The sequence below is a fragment of the Trachinotus anak genome, unplaced genomic scaffold (assembly GCF_046630095.1).
Source record: "Trachinotus anak isolate AG129_WGS33_773 ecotype Australia unplaced genomic scaffold, CSIRO_AGI_Tana_v1 ptg000014l, whole genome shotgun sequence".
NCBI lineage: Eukaryota > Metazoa > Chordata > Actinopteri > Carangiformes > Carangidae > Trachinotus > Trachinotus anak.
Window position 1 is genome coordinate 8,592,512 of NW_027273865.1, and position 19,947 is coordinate 8,612,458.

At 42.0% G+C, this 19,947-nt stretch overlaps 1 protein-coding gene across 5 annotated transcripts in view; it reads right to left on the bottom strand.

The window, feature by feature from the left end:
- The window catches only part of nbeab (neurobeachin b), a 190,647-nt gene that overhangs the window by 86,967 nt on the left and 83,733 nt on the right, over positions 1-19,947 (bottom strand). For 3 of the 5 annotated variants that reach the window (XM_071496175.1, XM_071496173.1, XM_071496172.1), the window contains 8 exons: positions 18,875-18,996; positions 18,430-18,537; positions 17,825-17,993; positions 15,497-15,938; positions 11,153-11,310; positions 9,575-9,698; positions 7,677-7,804; positions 3,506-3,567 (listed from right to left, as the gene is read on the bottom strand). In XM_071496175.1, coding sequence (XP_071352276.1) covers positions 3,506-3,567; positions 7,677-7,804; positions 9,575-9,698; positions 11,153-11,310; positions 15,497-15,938; positions 17,825-17,993; positions 18,430-18,537; positions 18,875-18,996 — 1,313 coding nt within the window. Of the gene's footprint in view, positions 1-3,505; positions 3,568-7,676; positions 7,805-8,641; positions 8,762-9,574; positions 9,699-11,152; positions 11,311-15,496; positions 15,939-17,824; positions 17,994-18,429; positions 18,538-18,874; positions 18,997-19,947 lie in introns of all 5 variants that reach the window. The other 2 variants (XM_071496176.1, XM_071496174.1) reach the window with 2 other exon arrangements.

The following is a 19,947-nucleotide window of genomic DNA, read 5'->3' on the forward strand; positions in this document are numbered from 1 at the left end:
TGCTGAGGTGCAAATGGAAGAGAAAACAGAGAAGGCCACAGTTCAAAAGAGGAGGGAAAAAGTGAGGAAAATGAAAAGAAAAGATTTCCAGACCTAGGACTACTTATGTAAATTCACCTCAAGGCTATTCACATATATATGAGGCCTTAGGTTGTGACTATCCAGTTAAAAATTGCAGTTAATAAATGTTATTGTCATTTTCAGCAGAGGGAATATATGGGGATATATTATCTTTAGACAACATGTGATACACACGGCATGTTCTAAGTGTCTGAGTAAGATAAGCAGCATTTGTTGTGTATAGTACCACAATAACTGACATTGACATTATTATGTATGTGCATGTGTTTTTGTACACAGTTGTCTTGCCTGACACACAACAGTTCATGCAAGAGTACACAGTCTGACCCTATGATGCGTTAAGTCAGGGAGATGGTGCTGACAAACTGCTGAGCATCTGGTCTCCAAATGTTCCCCCTGACCCCCTTCCACTGCTACAGTATCTGGCTGGAATAAGCTGTTCTTGATTTGGACAGGGATCATGTACAGCCAGTCTTCTGAGGTTCCACTTGCACCGCGCTCATGTGACAAAAATAAATACGGAAATCAAGGCAGATGTGACACTCGGGCAATGCCAGGAAAATGGCAGCAGGTCAGTGGAGGTATAGCATGAAGGAGTGATATTTGCTATCTTGTCTGAGGTATGCTTGTTGACAGCTGAGATAGCTCTTCAGAGGCTCTCTTTTTTTTTACTGGAGAACAGTGCTCCCAGAGGAGGTTGCCTTTGATTGCACAGAAAATCCTCTGCTACCCATTTGAAGGGAATTAGGCCTGATGTGCATCTCCTTACAAAAGAGATGTGATCCTTGATGTAAATGCAGACCATGACCAAAATGAAGCACCTCTGGCCATTGGAAGTTTGTTTAGCAGCTTGGATATATACAGCTGGGATTTAGAGCTGCATTCATTTAGTTTTTGGCCTTTTGGGGGCAGAAGAGTGTCACATCAAACCGGAAAAGAGCCTTGACGTTTTGTCAACCTATATTGTTGCTAACTTGTAAGCTAATAGCTGCCTATTTACATATTCAGCAGACATGACCAACATTTGTTTCAGGCAAAATAGAAAATGTAAGTCTACTAGTCACTCACTTTTTATTTTAGGTTTAGTTTCCACAGATGTCTGAGAAAAACTACCTCTTGAGTGGCTTTCTAACAACATGATAGGTGTTGGACAAGTTGTATACAGTCCATTTACCTGAGCTTTTTAGCTGAAAACAGCTGCCTGCTTCTGGAAAAAATGTTAATGAGAGAAATGAAACTGAAGAATACAGTAAATGTGTGTCTATATGTCTATAAGTCTATAAAAAGCTCCATAATGCTGAAGAAAGAGCTGGGAATTCTTTGACACAACATGCCACACAGGGAAATGCTGGACAGTCCTTGACGATTCTGCAGGTTCACTTGGGGCAATGCTACCATTCTCCCATCTATCTTTGAAAAACGCACCACCTTTTTGTGGATCTCAAATCCCATAACTCCTATCCCAGAGAAAGGCTTGCTGGCCCTGAGAAGATTTTCACTCCTCCCACTTTCATCTTCCTGAAATTCAGCAGGGCACTAAGTATTTGTGGTGTTTCAATCCAGCCTGTCAGTATGCGGGAGCCTTTGCTTTTATCTGCTGTGCTTTGCTCTGTTTTACTCTCCACATCTGGAGGCCTTCCATCACTAAATCTCTGTGGCTCCACTCTGGATCCCCCCTGTATGTTTAAGCTGTTACAAGAAACAGAGCTGCTTGACCTTTTCATTCAGCTGCCCAGGCTGAGGAGAGACACACAGTGTCTGCAGCCGTGGCCAGCCACACGATGATTGCTGTGATTAGTATGCATAAATAAGAAAAGGCAGATCATTAGCACTAATTTATTCATAAAACTGACAGGTCACAAAACAGAGAGGGACTAAAGGTCAGCTGAGTGCCCTCCGTGCTGTCTTAAGACATTAATGTTGAAATATGTGAGGGATATGTTGAAGTTGGCATTTTATAGTGATGTCAGCTCACAGTGTATCTGAGAGAACTTGCTGTGCTTTTTGAAAGCACTTGAGATACAGTATGTGAGCCCATAATAGTCACAATAAAGGGCATATTTGCTCAATAAAGCAACTCTGTATACATCACCTTTGTCACCTGGAAGAAGCAATATGGAAGACACTGATTAACAATTATCCATCATTACAGTGTTATTTTCAAATAATATAAGTTGACACCATAACTGGAGTCATTACTGACGGTGCAGTGTTAGGATACAAAGCAATGGCTCATCTCTATTTGAAAGGTTGTAGAAGGACACCAAGCTATATGGTCCAGTTTCAACGCCTCACTGTCTGATCGATATCTCAGCCTGGGTTTCATCCCTGGAGCCCCTAATGGCAGGAACCTCTGGAGCCGCAGTAATGCTATCTGTGTAAAGGGGGGATGGACTCAGACCCTTAACAGCATGCTGACGCTCTCATCTGCAATAAATCCTAGCGCTCGAAAAAGCAACTTCCCACAGAGACTCCACAGACAGAAAAGCATCGCAAAAAGGAGTCTGTCAAAAACCTTCAAAAGAGCAACAATAACTCAATGCTGGCTGCCCAATTTATGTACATTTTTTGGAGGAAAGCCTCTGAATAATGGCCTCCATATAACATAGGCTGAGCTCCCTGCTGAAGAGGGCTTTGGACTGCGGATACGATGGAGCACACATAGTGGCAATCCTCAAGGCTCTGGCCCTGCAGTCTGGATCCACAAAGAGGCACCAAGTAATGGCTTCCTTATGGGCTCCCAACGCAAGAATGATGGGCTGACAGAAGGTATGTTAAATATCTTCTCTTCTAACTGCTACATCGGGGCTTTGACCTTCTCTAAAACAAGGGCTTAACAAGAGATTCAGAGGGTCAGCTCGGAGGTGATCAGTCACTAGCAGCATTGCACGACGTGGGGCTCATTCTCTAAAGGAGGGCTGAGGATTAAAGCTCTGGGGTGTAGTGAGAAAGTCACTGGATTCTCAGAGAGCTGTATGAGGCTACATGTCGTCATCTGTTTGGACAATTTGTTTATTGAACATAAAAAAAAGAAGACACTGATAAGCAAAGCTCCAGTAGAGATTAAATAACTTGTTTTATGATATAAGACAGTGTCCTTAGAATTGATCCATGGATTAACCCTAAATTTATACAGTCACAAAAATTGTGACAGGATAAAGACTTAATCGATTTGTGTTTGTGTGTGTGTGTTTTATATCTTTTAAAGAGTTATAGAGCTGAGTGAAATGGACTATTGCACTGACCATTTCCAGTTTGTGATTGTGCAATGTGTCACTTTCTATTCAGCAAGAGGGGAACCCAGCTGCTGACAGAAAGACATATCACAAATTGAAAAAGAAGAGAGGATGGGAGAAAAAGACAAAAAGACAAAGAGAACCTGGAAAACAGGATTGTGAAGAGGAAGAGAAAGAAAAAAGCTCACCTGAGAACAAAGCAGCATGACAAGTTCCACCACTGAGGTACTTGACTTCATACATACTAGACCTGTGGCGACAAGGCAGATAAACAGAACAGGATCAATATTACCCATAGAAGTTAGTACATAAAGTATATGTGGGTATAATTTAAAATTTATGTGGCAGTGCAAGATAGTACATGAAAAATAGATACAGTATACAATGCACGGGCATACAGTAGCACCTGGACAAAATTACTGAATATTGTACGTGGTATAAAATAAATTTTAGGCAAATCTGTGAGCCCCCTAAATTGTGCTCTAGAGTTGCCTGTCAGGAAACTGCAAAAAAAGTCATTTGCATCTGCACAGAATAGATGTGTGCAGAACAGATGCACACATGTGCATATGAACACACAAACACACAAACACACATACACACACACACACACACACACCTTCCTTCACACATGCACACAAACTCACAGAAGTGAACACAGACATTCACAGCTTCTTGCCTCCTCTCCATTCTGTAGATGGTGAGCTGTAGAAGCAGACAACTCTCTAATGAAACAAGGGCAGGTGTGAAAAGCTCATTTGCAGAAGCAATGGCTACAAGTGGTCTCGTATTCTGCACCTCCAGCTCCTTCTGTTGCACTTGGCGAGAACCAATAAGGTATAGTCATTAGTAAAGGAAAGAAAGCAACTCTCCAGGACTCATTATAGGTGAGCAGGAGCAGAAGTCTGTGCCACACAGCTGCTATTGTCTAATGTATGACAGGGTGTCAATCAGAGAGGAGAGCAAAATATTTTCAATCTAATATTTCAGTCAATATATTTTTAGAAAAAAAACCTGCGCTATGCACTGTAGAGCACAGCGTTTACAGTATGAAATAATAACATGCATTATTTCCTGTTATTGCAAGGACTAATTTCTAAAATATAGTGTGCTTTGCATGATACTCAAAGATGGATCTAGTGAAAATCTTGAAAGGCCGTGACATAACAGTATACAGAAGACATCTAAACACCTATCAGAGGGGAAAACTCCACAACTACACGTGAATAAAACATTAGCTATAAAGCCAAAAACAATTTCTATTCAAAGCCACGATCTGTTGTCAAATCTGAAGAAAACTGCAGCCCCACTAGCAAGTTCAAAACACAAGATTAGAACCTGCAATGACTCTTAAATTGGCTGACAGGTCTTTTAATACACTGACTAACACCAGAAATCAACAAAATATCTAAATTGATATTTAGTTATTGATTTGTTTGTACACCTATATTTTCAACTGGGATCAGCTAAGAATTTAACTCAGATTCATATGGTCAAAACAATTATGGATTGGGCCTTAAAGGTCAACCCGACAACATTCAGTAGACATAATTTGCTTTGTGTGAATGCTGTAACACAGAATGCAAAATATTCTGAACGCTGGATGGATGGATCTTGTAGCTGCTGCTTCTCCATCCATCTCTATTCATGAGCGGAGACTGTCCGAGGGAGCGTATTGTAAATACTCTGAGAGGATGTGACCCTCTTGTACACAGAGTGCCACGGCTGACCTCTTGTTATAGCAGTGACATGCTGAGCTATAAGTCAGTCCAGTCTGACACAGGAGTCAGGTGGCCAACTGACCCTGGCCTTGTGCTTGTAGACAAACTAAATGCATTCTATTTAAACATGGCCTGCCAGTCCTTTCCTGTAAACAGGGCAGGGTTAAGGCACGGGTGAATGTGGCATTGTGGGGCGATGTGTCGGCAGGCTGGGCCACTCAGGGGACAGCAAGAAGCAGACGGCAGGCATCACAACAGCAGCAGTGTTCATACACAGGCCTTACCCACCAACTCCAAGTGTAAAGCTCAGGGTGCACTCAACATAATTGCCGCAGTGACCACATGTCTGCAGGGGGGTGAAGGAATATGGTGAGGCAAAGGGGCACACGGGGCACAGGAGGGCTCGACCCCGAGCAATCTAAGGAGTGATGGATGGCTGGTAATTACTCGTAAATGGAGTGCCTTTGCACCACAGCACAGTATTTCAACTGTGAGCCTGGGAAGAGCCAGGGGAAAAAAAAGGCAGAAAGAGAGGGAGAAACAGCAAAATCAGTTCAAGCATTTGGACAAACGCGCTGCCACCAGGACAGACTGGACAAAAGTGGCTGGACAAAGTTAAAGATTTAAAGTCCGTGTGGTAAATCTGTGCATTTGTTTGGTCTGATAAAACTGCTGTAATCCACATGAGGCTGCACACAGACCCAGACAGAGTTAAACATGTCTGGTGAAGAGTGCAGAGGCCTGAGCTGTCTATCTACAACCTTGTTTGTGGGGTTACACTCTCAGCTCAGCTCTGGTTTGTCAGCTTAGTCAGTCTGCTGACAGACTTTGAGTGAAAGGGTAACAGACATATTCACACTTGTCAAGGCTATGCTACCTGATTTTTCATTCCTTTCCCCTGAACTTGCGACTAGCATCAGCCACATGAACATGGCATACCCACTTCTATTTACATATGTATATATAATATATATGTGTAGTGAATGCATGATATATAGAGGAAAAAGCCCCTGTTTGTGTAACTTTACTGGGTGGAATGGAAATATTTTAAAAAGCAAGTAGTAATGTTAATGACTGATGAATCATCAGTTGACTAATCATTTTGACAGGATTAGTTTATATCATCCCTGCTTATGATTAAGCTTGCCAAAGGTGACTGCTTTCAAAGATTAAATTAAATACCAGTAATAAAATGTTCTTCATATTTCTGATTCAACAGCTTAATAAAAAAACAAGCTTAGCAAAAGTAGATATAATATTTAATGTGATATTATTTAAGACACTGTAAGGTTGGCAATGGAAGAATCATCCATCTTAATGTAACAAAAGTATACAAATAAACTGTGCTCCAGAAAAGGGACACATTGAGTCAGACAACTTCTTTCAGGGGGGACTTTCATAAAGTCACAGCAGTGCATACTTTCAGTCTGTTGTCATCCTCTGCATAGGTCTCTGAAACTAATATGACTTTAGTTCGAAGCTAAAAGAAGAGACTCTTGCAGTGAGAAGAGGCAGATATCATTTAACTTGTCAACTGCAAGTCAAGAGAGCAGAGGCCCCACATACTGTATATCCTGCACGGTGTACCCACACGCAGATAAACGCCTGCAGACACACAGTCACACACTGCTGAAGAGACTGCTGGCTGTGGTGGCAGCGTGTTCTTGTGACTACAAGCCAAAACAAGCCTGAGAAGTAGAGTGGCAGTGTGCACACATGCAGGCAGAGAGTCCCTGAGGTTAGGCACAAGTAGCAGCGTGAGAGGCTGCCAACCTGAGGCCTGGAGAAGGCACTGGGAGCCTTCACACAGCCACCAGGAAATAAGACTCGAGCCCAGAGTGGAGTGTGGCAGAGGGATCACACACTTCTGCAAACACTGAGCACAACTGAGCAAGTCAGACCAGCACTTTAAATATATGCAATGTGACTGCTGTAATGCAGTTTAAAATAAAATTGTTAGGGCTATTAAAGCGAAGATGTGTGTTATTGCAACAGAGTACCAAGTCAGTGCTGAAACATTCATGATTCAGGTTTAACTTGCAGTGGTACATCACTATCACATCATGAGACAATGCTTAACAATGCTTCTATAAGCATCTATACTCCATTTGTGTTCCCATTTGAGTGGATTTGGATTGGTCTGAGAAAAGCTGCTGGATTCTTTATGGAACAAAACAAAACAACTCTTCTTCCACTATAAAAAGAAATTTTGAGATTTTCCTACAATGGCAAATAGTTTGACAAAACTCACTTCCTATAAATTCACTGAAATTAAAAAGAACAATATTTAGACAAAAACAAAGCAACAGGGTGAGTTGGAAATGTGATCTTGAGAAACACTGGCACTAAAAATATCACGAAAAGGCAGCAAAGGCCACCAACCGTGAAACACTGATGTTTAAAAATACTACATCTAGAAATAATTCTCAATAGACAAAATACAAGATGAATGGCACAAGAGGAATGAAAGGGAAAGCAGACTTAATCAGACCATGACAAACCCCCAGCCTGTGTGCAAAATAGTGACTCTCCTGTCAGCACCAACTACTGTGTATGCATCCATCAATGAGGCAGCCGGTGGAGTACATGCAATAATATGGTGATGGGGACATGACTCCACACGATACAACATCTGTACCTTCTATGAGCAACTCTTGACCATGGCTACCCAGCAGGGTACGGGATAGAAAAGGTGCAAAGTCCACAAAGATCTCCCTCAGCAGCGGCGCAACCTTCTCCAAGGCCCTCTCCAGCTTTGTAGTAATGCTGTCAACAGAACACATCAAGGTGGAAGTCATAAAATAAAATTAGATTCCTGAATTAGAGCAAAAACAAAAAGGAGGTTATACAGGGCCCTTCAGTCAAGGTATGAGAAGAGCAGTGTGAGCCTCACAGCTGACCCAGTGCACACAGCTAGCAGCAGTTAGTGTGTAGCCAGACTGTCAGATCCCTGAAGGGTGCAGGGGGTCACCAACACATTTGAGTGGATGCAAACCAAGCCAGATATGTGGGTGCTATCTCTGGAGATGTCAATAAGAGAAGAGTTTATGTCGTTAAAAGCAATGTGAACACATATTTTTTATAGGATCTCCCAGCAGCTGTTTACATTCCCTGTTGTGACATGTAACCAGACTTGCACATGGGATCACAGGTGTTCAACACAGCAGAGGGAAGTTCCTTATCTTCTACACACTCGGTACATGCTGCTGCTCGACATTATCTAAGCACCTCAGAGAAACTGTGAGCTGGAGTCATGCAGCCATACAACTCAGAGTGTATACAGGCAAAGATACGACTCAAGCTGCAACGTACAGGTTCTCTGCTGTGCTCCTATGTGTACACACACAGATAGTGGGCAACATGAGAAGAGCTGAAGCTTGTTTTCCCAGCTAAGATGGACAGAAAGCAGCAGGATAGAGAAAAACAGAGAGACACAGAGAGAGAGAGAGAGAGGGAAGGAAGGAAAGATTTGGTTTAGGATTTGTAAGAGTGTTTAGTGTAATCTGCCTTCCAGCACCCTGGGAAAACACAGCAAAGGGATAACAGACTTGCATAAAAGAACAATATGCAGGGGGTTTATGTGGCTAACATAAATGTCCTTGCCTAAGACACTGGCCTGCACCTCTGGAGGCTGCCTGTAATCCTGTCAGGGAGCTAAAGGGTTTGAGCTCAGGAGGTGTCAGTCCCTGGCGTAGTGGACACTGGTCCACTTCACAAAAGGCACTGAAACAAAGAGAAAAAAGAAACCACTTCATGTTGTTTTGTGATGTAAGGAATGGGCATAAACCAATTATAAATTATAATATGATAAAATGTATAATGATAATCGTATTTATTTGTTCATTAGACTGGAGGAGGCAATTCAGCTTGGATGTTTTTTTTCTCATCTAAAATATAAGTTAGGCGTGAGCAGGGTCTGCAGCAAGACAGTACTATCATTGACTTCACAGTTACGTTAAGTGATGTCAGTTACTGCTGCCATGGCAACTGAATCTCTGTTCCTCTAGCAGAACACACTGAGGCAAAGAGAAAGACAGAGAGAGACAGAGAGAGAGAGAGAGAGAGAGAGAGAGAGAGAGAGAGAGAGAGAGAGAGAGAGAGAGAGAGAGAGAGACTGTAGAGAAAGGCTTGGGCTCTCAACAGTCAGAGCAGGACTAAAGACGTCTGTCACAAACTGTTAGAGCAAGTGAGAAAGATGAGTCAAGGTCACAACAAGATATACACAAGGAAATACACAAGTGTACATAAAGAATTAGTCCAAACTTTGTCAGTGTGTTTACACAAAACAGTTGTATTTGTGCCATTTTGTTTTGACTTGGGAGAGAAAAAGAAAATGACAGAATTTATGAAATCAAATCAATGAGTTCAAAGGAAGGGTCGAATAGAAAAAGATAAGATGAGAACATGATTGAAAGAAAAGCTTCACCCACAACTTTGTGTATGAGTAGATTTTATACATGAGTCACACAAACAGAATAAAGTGAGATTACAACTAGAGGAAATAAGAGTGGGTGAGCACAGAGGGCCCTGTCCTACCTCATGTTTTCTACTGTGTCTTCAGGCATCGGGGCCACCGTCTGCACGGCAGGCAGATTTTTACTGGTTGCTCCATTGACAAAACTAGAGGATGAGGAGGCAGAGGGGGCTGCATCAGTGGCTCCTGCAAGAAGACCAGCAGAGGCATGCAACATTAGCACACAGAAACATTTTTACACATGTTTTTAATCATCTGTATGTGTGAGGATTAACTTTTTTAAACATGTTCAAAGTATTCAAATTACAGTATTATAGTATTTAATATATCTTAAATATTTTAATACTACGACAGTTCTGCAGTCAAACACTAAATTCAATACTGAATCTTAAAAAACATTCAATATGTTCCATTTCAGTGTCACCTCCCACAGGCTGGAAATGTATGTAATAGCACACAGACTAAAATAAGTGAAGAAGAAGAAAGAAAAAATAGGATGTTATAAAACCAGCCACAATCTGGCTCCTGACAGGAAATTTCAGCAGTCAGCGCAAATTTCAACCAAGTCAAACAAATGGAAACATGGTAACAGTGTCAAATCAGGCACCAAATCTTTAACTAAATCCAAGTGCACTACGCTGGGTGCTCAAACTGGAGCCAGCGGCAGCATATGGAATTATTTTGCTTAGTAAGATGACAAAGATGAAGAATCAACCGACATAGAAAAACAACATTCACATCAAATTTTTACATATTACACTTTGGAAATAAAAGCCAAAATTATGGTATCATACAACAGTAATTAAGGTGAGCACTGAGTCACATCTTCTTGGCAGCACACACCCGAATATAAAATCATTATCACTGTCCTGAGAGTTTAAAACCAGAGCAAGCGAGATCATGGGGTTTGTGGCTTTAGCTGAAAGCACACTTTGACTTGGATACATTTCTCACATTCCTGCAGAGGGGCTCAGAGAGGAGAGAGAGAGCTTTTTTTTTGTTGTTTGTTTTTTTTTAATGGAGCACATTAAAAAGGTGCTGGAGGTCCTTGTAGTTCTTGGTGTTAAGTGGGTCCTTTCAGAGACCCTGACCAGGAGTCCTGAGGTGGAACCAGCCCAATGCAGCAAAACCCCAGGGGAAGCAAAATGACAGCAGTGGGGTATGCAGTGAATCGGACAGAAACACACATTACATTGGAAAGCCGTGAGTACACATTCATTTTCACGACTAAAAGTGTTTTTTTTTTAATTGTATAATTCAAGTAGAGTTCAGTTATTTGATTTGCTTGCATCAGGAGGAATCCTCGTGGTTGTGGGACAAGTTTTTATTTGCTTGTGTTTCTGCTGCAGACCCTGCAAAGAAGGTAAAGAGCACCATCTAGTGGTAACAACGGGCCCCTGCAAAGGCACAATGCAGGATCACATGATCCAGTAGAGGGAAAATGCTGCATTTCTATCCTTTGAATGGCATCAGTGAAAGGAAAAAACAGACTGAGTCATTAAGGTGAACAGTAATTACTCAAATTAAGAACTCTCATATTGCTCTGAAGTGGTATTGTTTGTAAGTTAAACACATTACCAGAGCTGACCGCTGTATTTTAAACATGTAAGTATATTGCAGTAACCTTGTGCATGACCTACCTGTGGTGTTGATCATGCTTTTGGGCGTCACAGAGGCAGCAGCGAAGATGTTGGGGGTGCTGCCAGCTGTCAGCCCAGCAGAGGTGCTGCTGCTGCCTCCCACTGTGTTAACTGCAAGGCTGCCAGGGGAGGTTTTCTTCACAGGCACCACCACGCTCCTACAGGAAACATGCATGCACACACACGCACACAAACACAATATGAACACAATAAAAATGATCAACAGTTAAAATGTCAAAAATAGCAATTCACATCATAATTCTATACTGCCGCAGAGTAAACAACAAATGAAGATATAAAATCTGGAGGGTGGAGGTCGTGGGTTTCTTCCCTGCCAAAGTCTCCTTGAGCAAGACACTAAATCCTGAACAGCTCCAGGGGGCTACGACAACTGCAGATGGTAATTGTGGACTTAAACTTTGAATTATTCGTATACTCTTGACTTATGGCCTTGATATAATAATATCAAAAGACCACTAGAGCTGTGGGTGAAAAATTTCTTCAGTTTTGTCAGAATGTTATAGTTGAGTGCACTAATAGAGAGATGGAGTTTGAAAACCAGCCTGGGACCAGGGGTTATGATCAAACTGGCCAACCATACAGCAGGTTAGCTTTCAGACAGAATTTCATAATAAAAGTGACTTTGATTAAAGTCAGCATTTTGAGCCCTGTTCTTGTGACAGAAAACGCAGGACTCGAATATCCCCAGACCGCAGCGGAGAAAATAAAATTCATTCACACATTAAGAAGGAAAACTGAGAATACTAATGATCTTGATCATATCTTACTGCTCTCAGGCCCTGCTAACATGAGATATTAGTCAGGACATTCGGAAAGGTAAACATCCTGACCTCTAACTCCATCATTCAGCATAACACGTGTAATGCAAGCACACACACACACGCACAAGATGCTAAAGTAAATAAACCTGAGGGCAAGAGGCCAGCCAGCCAGCTACTACACTTTCCCTTAAATCTGCTCTTGCCACCAGTGGCTGTTGCCCTCTGCTCTGTTCAGAAAGCTGAAAACTTCCTCGAACCTAATGAGGCTCTCCCGGAGCAACTTGGCAGTCATTACTGACACACATTTGCATAGCTACCGTCTGTGTTCGAACGGACAAAACTACAGCTCACTGACTATGAAATTCAAGCAGCATCTGGTTGGGACAGAAAGTGAATGTAGACATATTTGCAGATTATGGCCTACATACAGCGGGTTTTTATATTAGGTTCCTAGATAGATCACTTTTTTCTAGAAACAGAAAAAGTAGATATACAAGAAACGGCAGAAAAATGACTGAAGAGTCAGAATAAAACAACTTATTAACATTAAGTTAAAAAAGGGACCTAAACATAACAGTGGTTTCCCTTTTATTTATAGAAGCTACTGCTAAAACATCACATGGAGCTAAGAGAGAAGGGGGCAGAGCTCATGAATGAAACATACAAAGAAAAGCTTGCAGAGGCTTGAGATGAAAGTTACACTTGTGACCTCATGTAGCAGCACAGGAAAGCACAGACACACCACTAACCCACCAGACCTCTGTTCACATGCAATCTGATTGGCCGAGGGTTAAAGATGATGCAGTGAACTTGGCCCTGCAAGAGCTCTCTGACAGGAAAGAGAAGGAAAGCTTGTCCTTATCAGGTCTGCAGTTGGCCTTTGGGTTTGTGCGGCTGCCAGATAATGTCTCGTCCAATCCCCTGCAGTTACTCAGGGTGACACAGGCCAGGCCTTTGCTCTGTCACGAGCTAAGCCTGCTGTCATCTGAAGTAAATCCCCAGAAATCCTCCCTCAACAAAACAACACAGACTTTTACTGTTTTATGTTGCTATTTTCTATCCATAGTCCATCTGAAAGATGAAGTAAACATGCTGAACACCATGAAAAGCAAAGGTTACTTGGCCTTGGTGCATTTCTGGTTTTGGGGGAATTTATCTTACATCCATTTCTACTGTAGAACAAATTTCTCAAAACTTATCAGAGCTATGATGTCTTATGTAACAGATAGAACAGCTCTGTGGTTGCTCTGTAGGGATAAAATACACAAAAAGTAGATTATATTACACATTAAGAGACACACTGCTGCCTTGTTAACAACCACCATACAATACCATAAATAGTAAAACAAGGTTTTTGAAATGTAGCAGATCAAAACTCAACTCAATCACACAGGGAAGTTTAAGAGAGAGAAAACTTGAAAGCTCATTGAAATATTAATATCTCCATAGATGCATCTCTGCTCTGAAGAACACTGATGACAAGTATCATTTATTTAGTAGATCTCTGCACTGCTCCCCTCTGTGAAATCTCATTGACAGCTATCAGAACATCACTAGTTTTTAGTCTTTTTTTCCCTTATTCGGATCTTCCAGTGGAAGCCTGCCCGATCTTTGGCATAGCTGGGATGTTACACTGGATCTACAGGATGTTGATAAAACATTAACCTCTTTAAATGAATAATTTATAAGCTGAGTGCTCATGAATCATGTATGGATTATCTAGCGCATATTTTATTAATAGGATTGTCTTAATTGAGTTGGAGAGAATAAAGGAAGGATTAATCTTGGAATGAATATTAATGTGGTGTGCAGCTGTGGGAGATGATTGTGGTGTAAAGTATAACCAAAGAAATGTTTCCTTTGTAAATCCAACACACGCAATCTAATCTAATAGTGCTTTAATTCTGGACTGTAAGGATGCATACAGAGGAAATATACTTACATTTCACTCGCAGATTCAATTAAAACCAATTATCATTGCTCTCCATCATGGGAAAAATCACACATGTGAGGACAAACACAGAGATAACTTGGATACTTTTTTGGGAAGGAGAAGGGGGGAAAGGGGGAAGCTGAGGATCACTGAAGTATTTCTGTACTGTATTCCTGTCTGCTCTAACGGAAATCTGGATGTTGAGCAATTTAAACCCCTCCTCCGTGAAAGTCTTGAGTAGAAGGGCCTCTGCGATGACTGCCCCTGTGCACTCCACTTTAAGCCAATTTTTCTCTCCTTTTTCTTTTTTGATGTTGTCACTCCCAATCCATAACCGCCCTGACAGACAAATGAAAGGCCTGTCCATGGCTGGCAGCTCATTCCGCTGGCAGGTGGCAAACAATTAGACACAGCAAATAGAGGCTGGAGGGGGAGTGACATGAAAAGCATGAGACAAAGTTGTATATGTGGTCAGGAGGTTTTGTGTGAAAGCATTTCAAAAATAATACACTTTGCCGTGGCGACTCATTTCAAGCTGCCAGTTCCCATTACCGGTGTGAGCAGTGAGGATGACAGGGCTGGCTGTGGTGTGGCATGAGGCCGCTTCTGTTTAATCTGTCATCAACGCCCTGGAGACCCCCACCCTCTCAGCTGTCCTCTCTCCACATACTCCTCCATCTTCTCCTCTATTCATCAGGCTCACCTCAGCCCAGCTCAGCAGCATGTATTAAATAGAAGGGAGGCCCCATTGTTCCTCCTGACTCACTGTGTCCTCTGCCTTCTCTCTGGGGCCTGGCAGCAACTACACAGACACACAGCAGTATCCAGAGGACAGGCAGAGTTTTTGTCTGTGCTAAACCAGCTGAAATTACTCACAGAAAATTACGATTTTCAAAACTTTATCAATCATAAGGAACAGGGATCAGGAGGATCTGAAGCTTTGAAGTCCCAGCATGAGCAGGTTTGTAAACTCCCAAATCCAGAAAGATTACTGCCTGGTTTTATCTAATCCAGGAATGTAAATAAACCGCAGCAGTGCCACAGTGCTTCAGAGACCTTTTCAAACATAGGAATTCCTGGCCACAGGGGATGTGAGGGGATATAAGTGGCCTGAAATGAATAATGTGCCCCATGCTACTTAGAAACCATTAGCGGTACACTGGATTCCTAAAATAAACCCAGAGGATTAACATTAGCATTCTGTGGCTGTTTGAGCTGTTTGAGTGTGCACATGCATGTATGTGTATGTGCATGTACACACACACACACACACACACACACACACACACACACACACACACACACACACACACACACGATATGACATGATTTGTTGTTAATCTTATTTTATATAATCTTGTTTGGCTTTAACAAAGTTTAATTCATTATTAATAACAATACAAAACTAGACTTCAGTTAAAGGACCATACTGTAATACTCTAATACTCTAACTAACTACTAATCATGAAGAAATAACTAGAAACCAATGGATTCTTTGAATGAATTGGAAAAATACATCCAAAAACAGTAAGGATTGCAAATGTTTAACTGTTATGTAAAGTGTACATGATTTTTGTAAATGGGGCTAAAACATAGAAAAAATCTGGTACAGTACTGGTACTTTCTCACCTGTCAAAGGAGTGAAACTGCATGGGAAGCATGGCCTGGGCCTGCGCTTTGGCAGCAGGGTCTGGGTAGGACACAGGCTCCAGCCCAGCATCCATTCCCTCCACTGGAGCCGCCACCAGGCTCTTCAGAATCTCCTTGACACTGATGCCCTTGTTGGGCATGGGGTTAATGCTGGTGATGGAGGAGGGCTGTTTCAGCACCTCCAGGCTGGGTGCGTCAGACAGACTCTCCTGGGACTTCTTCACCTCTGAGGACAGCGTAGATATCTGCTCACTCATGGCGAACAGCACTCCAGAGCTGTGGTCCAGGTCAGACCCATTGAGGACGCTGGCTACCTGCTCTTCTCCGATCCCAGAGTCTGTGTGGGGAAGAGAGCTCTCCAGGTGCAGGTCTTCAGATGGCACAAGATGGTCCTTACTGCTGTCAAATGCTAGAGGTGTTTCTGTAGAACACACACACATTCACACACAGACAACAGGTAGCCACTATAGTTAGCCACATAAAATTGTCAAAGAATTACAGTAGTTACATTAGTACATTTTTCAATTTTTATTATCATGTATGATTGATCAAAAAAAAAAAAAAAACAGTAAAATGTCAAGAATTAACAAGCGTCTAGAGGTCAAAGTGAAGTTTTCAAACTACAACTTTGTTTAATCAAAATTCCCAAAACTTAAAGTTTAGAAAAATTAACAATCATGTGAAACAAATCTTCACCTTTGAGAAGTTTGAACCATCTAATGTTTAGTGCTTTTACTGGATAAGTGGTTAAATTAGTCTTAGTAATAATATTTGAATTTCGGTCAGCCCCTGGACTACATTGATCAATATATGACACACATTTATTGTAATTAGTCTTCCTATGCCGATATGCCTACCAAATTAACACAACCTTGATCCAAAGAAGTAAGATATAAAGATTTAAAACCAATACCAGAGACTAAAACTGCATTCCAGAGCTAGCTATACATTACCAGCCAAAGAGTAAATTTAGCATGTGCAGAAAGAGCCGTGTGCCAGCACGGCTTCTTAGATCTCTCTCCAGAAGCTCTGATCCTCTGGTGAGATTATCTCTCTGTTATTCTTCTTCTATGCTAATAAAACACAAATCCCTTTCTTCAGCTTCCTCCTGCCTTAAGCCTTGGAACACACAGTTATTGAACTGCTTTCAGACAGTGACAGAGGAGTCGGATAGCTGCTCTATTATTCTTGTACATAATAGACTGTACGCTGTACTTTTCTATATACATAAGATGCTGAGTGTGAAACTAAAACTTTATTAAAGTCTGCAACATCCTATCTCTGCCTACAGTGAAAATCCATTTACAATCAACTCAGCGATCAGCGGTCAACTTGACCCAATAAAATGTTTGTCAATTCTGCCATCTGCTTGCACAGGTGCCTTTCTAGTTTGATTTTGGTTCATCCTGACCTAGTGGTTACCTAGATGCGAGGCTGGCCATATTAATATTCATCACATGCCCCCTAACGAGGTCAGCAGGGCCTGATTTAGCCAGCAAGTCGTCTGGCTTCCTGGTCCATCAGACAATCGTCTGCCACATGCCGTCTGGAAAATTCCCCCATTTTCTGGTGAAATTTATGAAGGCGGCAGTGTGCCTCTCTCCTCCCAGCAACCTCTATGATCCCATTCTCCTCTGGTGGATTGCTTGCCTAATGGGCACTGACAGATGGGGCTGAAAATAGCAAGCCACTGCCCCAAAAACCCACTGTAGTTAGCCAGCGTGCTGCTGCCTTCCCATCTCTTGACTTCTCACTGCTCATCTCCTCTTTCTTCATTTTCTGTGTGTTCCTACCTCTTCAAATTACACCTTCATATTTCCTTTGGCCTCTCCGCTCTTTCTCTTGTTTCTTTTATGCACTTCACCTTTTGTCTGAATGGAAGTTGATAAAGCATGCTCGCTCGTAAAAGCAAGTTGGCAGTGCAGCAGACATTGTGTTAAACCTTTGTAGGCAGCAACTGATTTTCCTTTCATGTGACTTAATGTATGATTTATGACTTGAGGCGTATACTACCTTTCATTTCAGAGAACGATGATGCCTATTCAAGTTCATAACTACCATCTCCAGCCCCAGTCTCTGTTTGCTTCCACATTTAATTCTGTGCAGTGCAATTAGCAGAGCTCATGAATAAATCATAGGTGAGTGCAGAATGGGTATCCCTGCTATTTCACTGAATGAGCTCTCAGCTCAAGCTGGCAGCAGTATCAGAAAGGACCAAGGACACTTAACATCATTTATATCAGCACAAGCTAAGATTAGCAAGCATGAAGAGTGGTTGTAAGAAAGGTAGGCCACAGCTGTCAACACCTGTGCTGGTTGGTGAGTTGATCTCCTGACGCGTGCTGCGGCCTGACTGGCTGCTTATCCTGGCAGTCTCACGCTGGGGCTCCAGGATGTCGCGGTACTTGGAGACCATGAGGACAGAGATGAAGTACACCACAGCTAAAGCCAGGAACTGGGCTTGCTTACTGTCATCCTGTGGAGGAGAATCACAATACGGTTGTGCCACTCTATTCAAAAGATCTTCACATAATCACATAATCTTTCACATAATCCACTGCTGCCGCCTTAAAGGGTTCTGTCACAGCAAATGCACCTCGCAAAGAGCATGAAAACACATTCACAGTAATGCTATTTTACTCCAACATATTTCTAATACTTGCTTTGAAATATATCCATTCAAGTTTTGTAGGCTTGTGTTCAACAGACGGCAGCTCAGTTGACGAGGGCATCTTTAGTGTTTCACCTGTTGATTGAAGGGTGTTACACTGCACACCCGTTTGTCTGCCAAAAAAACGAATCCTATTTTCATCCTCTCTACCTTCAGCCAAGTCTTTGTGCCAAACACATGAATGTCCCACACATAAACACCTTGCATATACACAGACGCACACACATAGACCCGCACTCACCACATCACGAAACACCACAGCGCGCAGACGATTGATGTCCACATCCTGCAGAAGGCGATCGGGGTCCTTGATGGGAGACAGGTTACTAGGGACAAGCTCTATGGCTGTCTAAAGCAGAGAGATAACACAATATGACATGCTACTCTGTTCAGTCAAAGCTCCGTTAATCGAGTTTTTATTACTTTTCTTTTTACATAATTTTAGAGATGAATAAATGGACCAATATGGAGTTGAAAAACGTATCTAATCTAGGTTAGAACACAAAGACAAATTCCGTATTATAGAGTATCGTAGGTATAAATGACACTTGGAATAAGAAAACTGATTTAGCATCACTAGTCAGGTCACATAAGTATGGGGAACAGTGTTCTTACAGTAAATGCACTGTTTAGATGAGGTTTTAAATGAGGAGCACAGAAACCAAAGTTAGGACATCAGAGCCTACCTTGCTGGAAGCGTTTAGCAGGATTTCCTGAGTCTTGTTGTTATTGGGAACGGAAGACTTATTCCCCCTGTCTCTGTGTCTCTGCCTGCACTCCAGACAGTTCCTAACAGCCACACAACACACTGCACACCCACACCCCCACACCCCCACACCCACACACATACATACACACACACACACACACACAGTTTAGGAGTTTGCATTGACTTCCATTAATTCTGGACAGTGTAACCCAAACCCTAACCTAACTTCAATTCACACCTTACCCCTAGCCTAAACCAGGACCCCAGTAATGACATTTGCCTCATTAAGACCTGGTTTTGGTCCCCTTGAGTACTACTGGCCCCAACAAGGTCTGTTTTTATAGCGGAAAAGGTCCCAAAGAGGTAACAGACACACACATACACACAGCAAACAAAGAGGCACTCATTTCATAGTTAAATGGAAATTAACTGATGATAACATGCATGACCTCTATAAAATAATCAGTTATCTATGATGAGTATTTGTTCCACGCTGCTGGGACAGACACTGGGAGTAAAATCAGCAGCCAGACTGATTTCACACTGAAGCTAGTGATGAGAAATTGTATGTTTTCAACAAGGACACTGAAGTCTGAAGGCTATTTCCCACCCCACACCCCCCTGAGCACAACTCGGGAGTCAACAACCCAGCAAACACAGGCCTGTGCACACCAACCCACAGGCACAAATAGATATAGACACAGATGCACTCATGCACACACAGACAAGGAGACACAAATACACACAATTTCCAAATTACAAAATTGTTCAACTAAAACAACTGAATTTTGAATCTGAACCAGTTAATTCGATAGAATTCACACTTAAGTATTTCTGAATTCAGCAGTCATCTACTTTGCATTCAAATGTAATTCATCTTATCTTTATTATGTACACAGACACAGTGACACACACACAAGGGTAGAGAGGACCTCATGCAGTCCTGTGAGACACACCAATGACAGACACAAAAGGCTACCATTTGCAAAGAGTACCTGATTGCACTGCAAATTATTCTCTCTGCTTGTTACGAATTCCAAAATGATGATG